We start from the raw sequence: 12,403 nt of genomic DNA on the forward strand, positions 1-12,403 counted from the left end.
GCAATCCCTCTATTAAAACAGCCAGCTTTGGAACTTTCTGAATTGTAAAGTTAACAAAAAGAAATGATTTGGGGGATTCTGTGCAGTAAGCCAAGGACCAGTTTCAGTCCCAGCAGTCCCAAGACAGAGGTCCAGAAAATAGAGCCAGACTAGTTAACCTGTCCTACCGTACTGTAGGATTCAATGATGAGATCTGTCAGGTACAGAACAGGTCTCTCACCACACTCTCTATAGGATATATCGTACTTCAACAAGAGGTTAATGTGGACGGCACATAGCAAGGAACTCCAGGTTTCTGACTGCAATGGTGGTCTTCTTCTTCTCCAGGTCTTCTGACCGAAATGGTGTATCATGGTCAAATTCCCTTCACAAGAACTGCTTGGGGGCAAAAAACTGCATCTCATACAATAGCATTACAATTGAACAAAACTAATGAGGAGCAGGTTAAGAAGGGGCAGTTTTAGTCCTGTTCCCATGCAACCGGTCCAGAACCAGTCTCCAAAGAGTAAGAGCACTGGATCAGTAAATATCAGGGGTTTTTTTTGGGGGGGTGGGGGGTTGTCTGTTGAAGATCAAAGGCATTGTGTCAACTTGGCTTCACAACTGTGACATTTTTACCTTGAAATTTTGAGATTTACTTTTGTTTGGGAAACAAAGGGAATAAAATATCAATTTCATCAAGCCTTCGGGGTGCAGGGAAGTTGTCAGAAGGTCTATCTTTGGTCAGAGATTTAAAGAGAATACGGAGCCAAAAAAAAAAAAAAAATTCTTAATGGTATTAACAGAAGCTGCACAGATTAACAAAATTCAGCTTAGTTTTAAAAAACATTGTGTGTATAAAAGTAGAAGGCATTTTTAAAATGTACCCATTGCGGCTATGCAGGGTTCCTCCTTACAGAAATATTCTGATTAGATATCTACTGTTTGTTTTAATAGAAAATGATGGCTCCAGGCACATTCCATTTCAAATTGAGAAGTATAAAAAGAGCAATATGAATAGGTAATACAATTTTAAATGCTTTCAAAAGCAAAGCCTACTCTTGCTCATATATGGCTTGTTAGACATTGTCAGCATCACTGACAAATAATTCAATTTATTTATAATTAAAAAAAGGGCCTTGTTAGACATCTTGTTTATGAGACTGGAGTTTGCAGAGTTTTATTTTTTGATCTGCACGATGCATTTACTGCAAACGATTCAACAATAAAAACTCAAGAACCAACACTATTTTAAAACACATACATGCGCCTAAAATGAAATTGCAAAGAGGGCTACATTTTGCTCAGTTAATTTCTGGAGGAATCATTTTCTTTTAGCAAGCAATTAGTCGGCTAACAGCAGATAAGAACGCATTGCCGGCTCTACCCTAATTACGCTTGTTATATCACAAAGCCTTTACACAGTCAAATGTATTCCTTAAATTCAGTTTAGCAAGACAACACATACAGCAATAATGCAACCAATTCAAACAGTGAATGCTGCACTTTGCTGTGAACTGCCACATCACTTGGATACTTTTCCAAAAAACTATTTGAGATATCACACTTTTTATCAATATAACAAGCACACAGGGAAGCCCATGTTTCGATTTCTGTTTTTCTTCCCAAGTTAAAAAGGTGCTTGAAGGCTGAATTATTAGTATTCTACTCCTGAAAGCAATAGTGTCCCTGCATGCCAAGTTCCTGGGAGAGAGGTGAGAATATGCTTGTGTCTGAAATTGAAACTATAAAATGAAACTGTGGGTCAATAATGCCTGAAGTCAACGGGAATAGATGTGTAAACAATGTTAGAATACACACTACTTTTTGACACTTACCTTGGGGTCAATCTAACTGATCTAAACAGTGGTGGATCTAAATAACACTGTCCTTTAAATGACTAAATCTGGCTTTTTACGTATTTATTTGTCAGCCAGAAATACACTAAAAGAGACTAGCTTGCACTGTTAGATGGTTGATTTTTAGATTCACCACTGTTCAGATCAACCATTGTGTATAAAGTGTATTCCAGGGCTGGTATCATTATCAACCTGTCTCTAGCTTTTTTTTAGGGGGCTCTCGACTACAGTGAGGAGTATACAGATAGCTAGCCCTGATCTCGTTCTACTTACCCTCATAGAGGTCTCTCCACCGTGGGGGTGCTGCAGCCGGAACACCTGTGCGACCATGTGCTCCGTGGAGGGGTGCAGGAGAATCCTCCTAGACGCCAACCCCACCATCACATAGCGCCCCATAGGGGACAGGCTCACCGAGATAGCATTTGGACCTGAAATAATGTAGTAATCACTGTTACAATTTTACAAATGCACCAAAAAACTTAACAGGAAAATAAGTCCAAGCTTAGTGAGCTATAAAATAACCACCATCAATTAAAATCAGAGGCAGCCTCACCTTGAAGACTAGTTCCCATCTTACTCATATTTTGTTTTTCCACCAATAAGTATTATTATCACAACGTCTTCATTAGCTATAAAAGGTCCCACACATCCAATCAGGTTTAGCTATTAGGCAGTGGTGCATGAGGGTTCTCAAGATTGGTGAATGGATTAATAGAGGAAATTAATAGTTAAATGTTGAAATTGATAGGCGTTTAGGTTAGTGCTTCAGCCATACACTACCGAGGCAAATGCAATTGCACATCGTAACTGGTCTTTGGAGACGACAACGCTCACATTGTATGTGCTTTAGACCTCACATCATCTTCATCAGAGCTTGCAGATTTTGAAACACATGTGCCAATCAAAAACATGTAATATATTCATATGAAATGACACCAGTTTGGAGCTTTTTAATCCTCATTATTTTACAGCTTAAAGCAATTGTCCCTTGGGATTGTTGGAAATGCAAAAAAAGAAAAGCTCTGCTTCCCGTGCCTGTGGTGCTGCAGCAGATTTCTTTTAATTGCCACAGTCAACCATCTGCATTTTGCTAAGGCATAATAACATGAAAAACTTAATTTCAGAACTTAATTTCAAAGCCCAAGAGTGCACTAAACAAAGCCAACTGAGTAGAGGCTCCCAGCTCCTTTTAAACTTCTGACTAAAGTGTGTTCTTTTCTGTTTGGTTTCAGGTTTCTGTGCCCGCAGGCTTGTTCTCTTATCCACCAATCAGACCCGTACACAGATAAACTAGCGAATGGTTAGCCCTTGCTCTACCTAAAACAAAGGGTTTGGAATATCTTACTAAAGTGCCACTGGTTGATATACTAATCTGCTACAGGCAACTGGATTATGTTACCATGGTGTTAAACATATCTACACTTTCTGTGATTTATTATTACTGCTCCCAGTTTCAAATTGTCCTTATACTAGAGGCTAAGGGAGGCTTTTAGACAATAGACAAAGGTTTGGTTAACATGAGTATTTTGCTCTCTAGGGGCAGAATATTCTATAACAGAAGTTTGCAGATGAAACGTACCGTTATCATAAGCAGAATGCAATGTTTCTTTTACAGTTAAAAACAGAAGGCTCACTTATATTACAGCTTTAAAGGCTGAATTTAACACCTGCACATTCTGATCCAGGGAACCGATAACATTTAGCTTGAAAGCCTAACGTAGCTTGTTAACTCCAGTTTTTTCTTATATATATATATATATATATATATATATATATATATATATATATATATATATATATATATATATATATATATATATATATATATATATAACAGCAAAGTGCTTGGCACTCTGTGTCTTGTTAGCCTTCTACTCTTCTAAAGCCCAGTCTCAATACTTGCCCTGTTTGTGTGCTGCGAACTCACCAAATCTCTTGGTGTACAGCATCTCTCCGAGGTTGTGTGGTGCCAGAGAGTAAACCGCTAGGATGCCTTCGTCTGGAAAACCTCTCTGGCTACTGGGAATGAACACTGCCAGCAGCTGCCCGTCAGCAGAAATGTCACAGCTGGCATCGTTGTATATCTTACAGTTCTGGACCAAAACATTATTGGAGGCTGCATGAAAAGGGAAAGAGTGAAAACCATGTTAAAATGTGGGAACGTAAAAAAAATTCACGAAACTCAAGATTCAGCACTGCAGAGAAAAGGTTTATGGGGCACCTTCTTTTACACATCCGTATTCACAAAAGGAATAAGAAAACTAGGCTATCAGACAGATCCACTGCCAAGAAATGGGTTTCACAATTCGATACACTCTATTGAGCTTTCATTACTTGAGATGCAGTAGCTTTTGCAAGGCCACTCTTCTGTGAAATAATTGTCTTTTAACCCCATTTTCCACCAGGACCTTTCCAAACTGCATAACTAAAAGAACCTTGCTCTTTACATAATTGATTTGGAACCTATGACTTGTTAAGCATCAGCAAAGTAGCCGTTCCCTCTGCCGCAGTAATATGTAAATGTAGACGTTTCAGGATGAATCTATTCAACAACCGTAACTCCCACTGTTCATAAGAGCTTATTCTCCCAGGTCATTTTCATTTTTCTAATTCACAGAAATATGCCTTCCCTGAAACCGCACGAGTAGTGAAACTGCCAATTGTACACTGCACCATCTGTGCATCTTTTGTGGGGTTTGAAAGTAATTGCCCATTTTAACAAAAACAGAAGTTTTTAGAAGAATGCAAAAACTATGAATTATGGATTAACAGGTATTTAAAAGCTATTATATGCTACAAAAGAGCTCTTGACAATCGGGGAAGATTGTTTGTTTATTAAAGTATTCAAAACAGACACAAAAAGCTGATCACAGCAAGGAAAACGTGTATTCTCCTCATGTTGCTGGTCCACCATGTGATATCTCCAGAACTACTGACATATTTTGTATAAAACACAAACTTGGGGAGGATTCATGGTGGCTAAATACAGGTTAGATGTTATATATAAGGTACACAAGTATTACACAGGAGTTTGTTTTATATGGTAGTACACACTTTCTGGCGTATGAAGCAGCTTCAGAGATCTGAAGAACTACTCCTGGACCTAAAGCTGAAAATATTCCACACCACTTGCCTTACCATTCTACTCTATGGCTGCGAGACTTGGGTTTTACCAAAAGTGATGTGCAGTCGCAGCCAACTGCTACAGTTACATGCTGAAGATCAAGAGTACAGGCCGATTACATAACGTTGTGTTCAAGAAGGTGGGGAAACCACCACCATCTAACCCAGTGAAGGAGAGACAACCAAGGCGGCTCGGTCACGCATTCAGGATGAACAGGGACAGCATTCCTTGTAGATACGCTCTGTACTGTCCTCAACATGGCAAGCAAAAGAGGGGCAAGCCGTCTTCACGCCGTCCCGAGACAAGCATGTTTGGAGAGCAGTTGCGGCTTCGAAGCGCAACCACAGTGAGTGAGTGAGTGAGTGAGTATAAAACAGCGTTCTGCAACCATGATCAGTCATGCATGTTACTAGTTATTCCAAAATGACTATGAAACATTTTAGCCTTCAACAACAGAATTTTTTGCAGGTGTAACTCAATCATTTTTTATTGTGTAGCTGGAATTGATTTGATTACATTTCTCTTGTTTGTAAGTGCCTCCAGCTCATGTTCTAAAAAGTGCCTAAAAAGGCAGAATAAATATGTAGTATTTTCCAATGGACATCTGTGAGAGTTCGAATTATTAGAGAAAGACAGAGAACCAGTTTAAAATATTACTTTTCTAATGAACACTGTGGAATTACTGAGCAGGTACATCGCTCACTGTAACAAATCTCACGGGACATAATACTGTTCACCTTAAAATATTCAGGTTACTTGCTCAGAAACACGTATTTCAAATTAAATCCCAGTAGAGTGTATTGATTTCCAGAAAGATTAGAGCAAGGCTCTGTTAATTACGTACAGCAATGATTTGTTGGTACATCCTGTGGGAGTTGCACAGCCAGAGAATATACTGTAGCAACAGTTTATTGATGCATTTGTTACAACAATAAAAAGGGCAAAAGTAAGCGGTATGCCTGTTGGATCTTTGATTAAAGGGCAGAATGAAATGAAACAGAACGGTTTAGAATTTGCAAACAAGGTAGGTGGTCATGTGCTAATGATACATACTTTTTTGCAACACTTCTCAACAGAGAATGATAAAGTTGTTAAGCAATTGATTTTTAATGAATGAAATAAATGGTTAAATTGATTAATTAATGGGCTTATGTCTCGACTGGGTATCATTAGCCATGCAGGTCAGCCTCTGAAAATTCTCAAAAATCTTGTAAAAACTGGAGGTGCAATCACTGAGATTCTTCGTAATCTCATATGCTGCTCACAGAAAGGTTGTCCAGTCTAAATGTTTATTAAACTCAGCACAAACACAGCATTCTAACCTATCTATTACCAATTTGGTATAGGAAGCTAGCTTGATAAAAGTTCCCTCTAACTTTTTTTTACCCTAGGACTCCTTAAGCTTGTTAATGGCATCAGAAAAAAAAACTTTTTTTTTTTTTTTTTCTTAACAGTTTGGGAATTTTTTCCCCCACTCCCCAAAATACATTTCATAATATTTTGGGGAAATTTCCCAAAGGCAGACCGATACAGTCAATATGCTTTTTATGAATCGCATTGGCGTTTTCTTTCAATGATTAGATCATCAAGTAATGGATGCATATGGTAGTAAAGTCTCAAGAGAAATAAGGTCCATCACCACATCACTTAAATCCCTGAGATTATATTCTAGTTTGTTTATTTTCTGCAGTCCAAACTTCTTACAAATTGATCTCTCAGTGTTTTCAATCATGCAAAAGTTACTGCTCGGAGTGAGGAGTGTGCACTGGTTGATTAAGGGGATTTTTGTGTTGCCTGTTTGTAGCAGCAGCTTGAACAGACGGCCGCTGTTTCACTTTAATTGGTGCCAGCTCAAGGAACAGCACCCTTGTGTTTAAATGTTTTGTGTTATCATTTCTATCCTGAGCCTCCTGTCTGAGATGATACCTGCTCTGCGGGATGAGAGGCTATTCCACACTTTCTCCTAACCGGTGCCTGCTGATATTGCTTTCAGCCCAGCAGTCAGCCAAGCCGCTTTACTCAGGCCAGCCCCTTGGGCACTTCTTGTAACTGCTCTTCCACGGGTAAAGCTATCACGACACCCCCACCCCCCCACACCTATATAATTAAATTCAAAACACACAAATGTGCAAGTTGTAGTACAGAAAACGTACACCTCCTGGCAGCGGTGAGCATGTGGCATTGTACATATTACCATCCTACTACCTGGTGGGAGTCTCCCTAGGGTTGTTCAATGCAACCTTTGGCTTGCAATTGTTATAAAAACACCAGAGGCTCAGGAAAAGAGCTTAAAAGTACTGTGGAAATGTCATGAACATAAAAATGTAACACTGCCATTAGAGCTTGTTTTGTAAGGCCTCAAGTTAGTTCCTGGTTTGATATTAAGAAGGGGTTGCAGGTGGGGAGGGTGCTTTCTTATTATTGGCAAGAAATCTCTTGTACCCACCACTGTCACATGCCAGCTCGAAAACATAACCAGCTTACCTCTGACAGGGTTAGCATGCATACTTTTTTTTTTTTTTTTTTACAATCCAATGCAATCTTTCCTTGAGGCACTTTAAATGTAATTGTGGCTCCATATTTCAGTTAACCCACGGCACAGACAAGAGATTTTAACAGGGGTGGAAATGCCATGAAAATATAACACAGCGGCTTGGAAGTTGCAGTGTCTGGTGCCCCAAAGTCTGATCTCTGCTATGAAACCGAAGTGATGGGGGCATATAAAAAATATGCAAGACAGTTTACCTTCTGATCCAAAAACAGACAGTGGTTAATCAACCATTTATTGCATTGGCTTAAGATTCCAGCTTTAGTCTCCTGCAATCCTTCTTTGTAATTGCAATGGGTGTGGCTGGTTCTGGAAAAATAAATTCAGAATGCTATGTTCTCAAATAACATTCTGTGGCTGTGAACTGCTAATTCTGTCCTTTACAAAGTTTACCCTAAATCAAAATCTGGGACGGTGAGTAGGCAGCATCCTGATAAACTCCTCAGCTGACAGCCAATAAAAACAAGCTACTGACGTGAATGGTAATGTGGATTGTTATTTCTCCAATATAACACAAATGTCCCAAAAAACTTTCATGCGGTTCAAGTACAGAATAAAACAAATAGCGACTGAACCACACGCACGCATTATTAGACAAAAAGATACATATATATATTTTTTATAAACGCTTAGTTAATTCAGATTTGCATGTAATGAATACAATAAGCCAGGACAAAGAATTATCTTGCATAGAAATGATCCTTGCATTCTTGCATATCATCAAGTGTCCTCGGATATTTGCCATTGAAAACAAACCCTGTACCAGAACAGCTGTAGCGACCCTGCAATTCTCATTCTAAAATATTGCTTTACATTTAAAAACTAGCATAAAATACACATATCTTAGATTGTCTTTTTATTGAAAACTACCCTTGGCAAGAGATTTAGAAAAATCTATCAATTTAAAAAACAGTATATTTCAGATTAATTTGAGATGATGTAAACTCCATATAGGAACTGCCCTAAACTCCCAGGAACTGACAGGGATTGATCAATACTGAAGATCTACATGTTGGTGAAAAATGAGTTACCATGCTGTTAAATTGTAGGAGAGTAAAATCCATTACACTTCTCTAAGGAAACAAGTAATACGTTACAGTACGGTACGCTGTTCAGATTCTCCAGGATCAGTGGTTTTCAACCTATGATGACTGGGAGGAAATCGAAGTATCCTTCTTATTGACTTCTTCCCCTCACATTCTGAACCATTTTGTATTTTCAAAATCAATGGTAAGATGTTTCAATATTTAATTTCGAGTTCCTATGAGACCTTCATTACCAACCTGTTTAAAGGGAGCGGATGATGTTCTCTAATTAGGTATGCAAAAACAAAATACTGGGACACGGCAATTTACACTTTAAAATAGTCTCCAGTGAGCTATACTACATACTAAATCGATACCCACTTACAATTTACAAATCACAGAAATGTGCTGCTATTCAAAATAAAAAAGCAGGCATAACTGCAAGCACAGAATGCTACCACAAGTAAGATGATTAACAGATAGTTGAGTTGCGTATCATTTCATTTTAAAATACAAATGTAATAACAGAGGTGTGCATTAACACTGTATAAAACTAAATGAAGCGCACTGAGATATATATATATATATATATATATATATATATATATATATATATATATATATATATATATATATATATATTTATAAGCTTTATTTAAGGAGGTATTAGATAAGTAGAAGGCTGTTAACCCTTGTTTCATATGCTATTCTAAGTCCCTTCACCGAAGACATGATGGGCATTTCAAATTTGTTTTTTAAGCTACAATTTGATGTGGATTGTGCAATTCCGATAGATAATAATAATAATAATTGAAAAAACGTGCTACGTAGATAAGCCTATAAAAAGTACCTCTGAAGAGACTACTTTAGGGTTATGGTCTACAATTCATTTGAGCTGAGGCTGCTTGTAACATTTGAATTGGACGGACATACTGCTATTTTGAAGGAGATGGATTTTTGTAACCGATTGCCAGAATAAAAAAAAAGCAGGGAGATCAAAACATCTGGAATTTCATCCTCTGGGTTGCTTGCCTAATAAAAAAAGGTAAAAAGTTTCACCACACTGAGCCTTGACTGAACCTCAGAGTTTATTGAAGGAAATATCCCACAGCTACACCACTTTATATCAACACTTCCGATCCTTTGTGTTATGTCCTTCACCTTTAGGTTTTCTATGCAAAACAATTCAATATTTGAATAAAAATCACGACTACTAGATTGCAGTGTTTAAATTGTGAAATCAGTGAATAATTACCCTTCTGAAAATATACCAATTATAAAAGAGCTTGCATCGCCTCCTTATAGAAGCACTGACTTTATATAAGCAGTCCTCGGTGCTTTAAAAATGAACAGATCTTTTGCAAAATAAAAAAAAGAAATCTTTTTTTACCATTGCTAATTTCTGGAAGGTCGAATTTGGTGAAGTCCCACCACTGGAGCCGGTAAGTTGTATTTGCAATGTTACTGGCCACTGCCGACTGCCCATCTCCAATCACAGCACCTAGAAAGAAAGAGACTGTGGTTTAAGCCAATGAAAACAACGAACACTCAAGCACTTATCTTCCAATAGCCTGTTAGAGAATAACACTTATGGATAAGGCAGAAACACATAAGACTTTGAATGCATGGGTCTGTATTTAAAACTGCACACAGAAAAAAAAAGTACCTTTTATTGAACCAAGATCTAGATTAAAACACTGTCTGCTTTTAATCCCCCATAGACTATTTTCCCCAAGAAAACTGTAATGAGATACATCATTTTGCTGATCAGTAGCAGGTACAGAGGGCACAAGCTGCAGTACAACATTAAAAAGCAACCTCAATACCAGGACGGAATAAGCAAAACCAACGGAATACATAAATATAGCATTGCAAAAGGTCAGTGGCCTTTTATATTTTAGAATTCACTAGATCTGGTAATTGTGCTTTTGCAAGTATTGTACATTTAAAGCAGGTGTAAAAAAAAATACATTTTCAATCTGCTTGTGAAGCATGGCGTGGTCTGTCAGATCTCAATGTAATGCCGTTAATGAGCTGAGAACTGAAGATGCAGGTCTAAAACTGCCATTAAATCAGATTTCTCCTTGGTGTCAAACATCTATAATTAATGCCAGTTGGTGGAAGTAAGACTCCTACTGCATAGCAGTTTCACCCATTAACAAGTAACAAGCTCAGGTGTGTTCTATCAACTCATAGTAAAACTAGGAATAGATCAAACTGCTATGCAATTGGGAATCTTATTTATATCCCTAAAATACACAAACCATCTCTAACAGCCATAGTAGAAATCATTTAAATAAACACAATTTTTGTTTCAATGCTCAAGCGAACAAAGCCCTCTAAACCATACTGTCGCTGCTCAAACAGCAGAATCTGCCGAATATTATAGCACTTTCACCTAACTTCTCATGTGTTCAGTATATGGCAAATGTTCTTCTAGGCAGAAAAACAAGCATATTTTATTGCCTGGATTAAAAAGAAAATAGGAAAAGTAAAAATGGGTTTTTAAACAAAATGCATTTGTTTTAGTTCCTCATCTTGTTCAGAATAATATACACCACTCACACGGAGGTGAAAGAAATAATATTGCTTCTGTACCCATTCCCTGCTGTAAACAAATTATGTTGAATGTATATTTAGTTTAAAATAGGGATTTACACAATTTTAAAAGACCATTTGCATCACTACATATCTAGAGTGTTCCCAAGGAATAGATTTCTTCATGCAGCGCTCCAAAATGTAACACTCCAAAACACATTACCAGTAATTAATCATTTTGTTGTGCTTCTCTCTGCTTTAATGCTTAATGTTGCACATCGCTCACGCTCCCTATAGAAGATTATGCACTGCCAACTCCTGCTGCTAACACAATGGGTCATATTAAAAATTAACAAAAATAACAATTTCTTTAGGACATCATGCACATTGTCATCTTACCTTTTCACACAACACTGCCACTGCCGTTGATTTATTTGAATGATAAACACGTTCACAGTGAAGGAGCAACCCCAAAATTAAACAGAAACTGATAGATGTGTAACGCAATTATGTCTTAATAGCCCACTTTGTGATTAAAGAATTTTCTAAATATTATGGTTTTGTGACAAGCGTGAAGTGGCCTGTTAATGTGCTAATTTGACTTCTAGAACTTGCTCATATACTGTAACTTTATAGCAATTACCTGTTTAAAACAATCAAATTGCCTAGCAGGGAGTCAAAGCTCACAGCATGTTCAACCAGATAGAGCCTTGTGTATTAAAACACAAAATTAGAATTAAAATCATTGAGTACTATCCACTAGTTATTTAGCTGTTTCCCTGATCAGTAGACAGTTTAATAAATGTTTATGTTTTTGCTCAAAAGAGCCAACTTCCCAATGTTTCATTATGTTTAATATACCTTCGGCCATGGAAAGTGTGTTTGAAAACAAACAGTGGTGGTACATCTAGGCTTCTGATGCCATGGTAACATTAGGATATTATCATAACCCTGGTTCCTTAAAATAGAAATGTAACCATTACCTAATGGGTATTTATCCTAAAAGACTCTGATAACCTGAATAAGATATATCAAAGCTGCACATCAGAGCTTGTGATGCAGTAGTACCCGCCCCCGAGGGCATAAGTGGACTGCAGACACAAACATCGTCATCCATCCATCCAGACATGAACTAGCCAATCGGAGCATACGGCGGGAAATTTAAACAATCTCTGGATCTCTGCCCACCTGCTCTACTCTCTGAACTCGGGCTACCCGGTCTCTCGGATTCAAAGAAACTACAAGGAGCCCTAACAGCCGTAACATTATTTCTATTTCAATCTATTAATGTGATTGTGATGTCCTTTATTACATGGCTAATGATGTAACA

General features: G+C 37.7%; 1 protein-coding gene across 4 annotated transcripts in view; it reads right to left on the bottom strand.

Annotated features, from left to right (window-relative positions):
* LOC117435053 (activating molecule in BECN1-regulated autophagy protein 1-like) overlaps positions 1-12,403 on the bottom strand; it is a 77,779-nt gene that overhangs the window by 27,357 nt on the left and 38,019 nt on the right. For all 4 annotated transcript variants that reach the window (XM_034057943.3, XM_034057942.3, XM_034057941.3 and 1 more), the window contains 3 exons: positions 9,926-10,036; positions 3,766-3,954; positions 2,112-2,266 (listed from right to left, as the gene is read on the bottom strand). In XM_034057943.3, the coding sequence (XP_033913834.3) occupies positions 2,112-2,266; positions 3,766-3,954; positions 9,926-10,036 (455 nt within the window). The remainder of the gene's footprint in view (positions 1-2,111; positions 2,267-3,765; positions 3,955-9,925; positions 10,037-12,403) is intronic.

This window comes from Acipenser ruthenus, chromosome 28 (genome assembly GCF_902713425.1).
Source record: "Acipenser ruthenus chromosome 28, fAciRut3.2 maternal haplotype, whole genome shotgun sequence".
NCBI lineage: Eukaryota > Metazoa > Chordata > Actinopteri > Acipenseriformes > Acipenseridae > Acipenser > Acipenser ruthenus.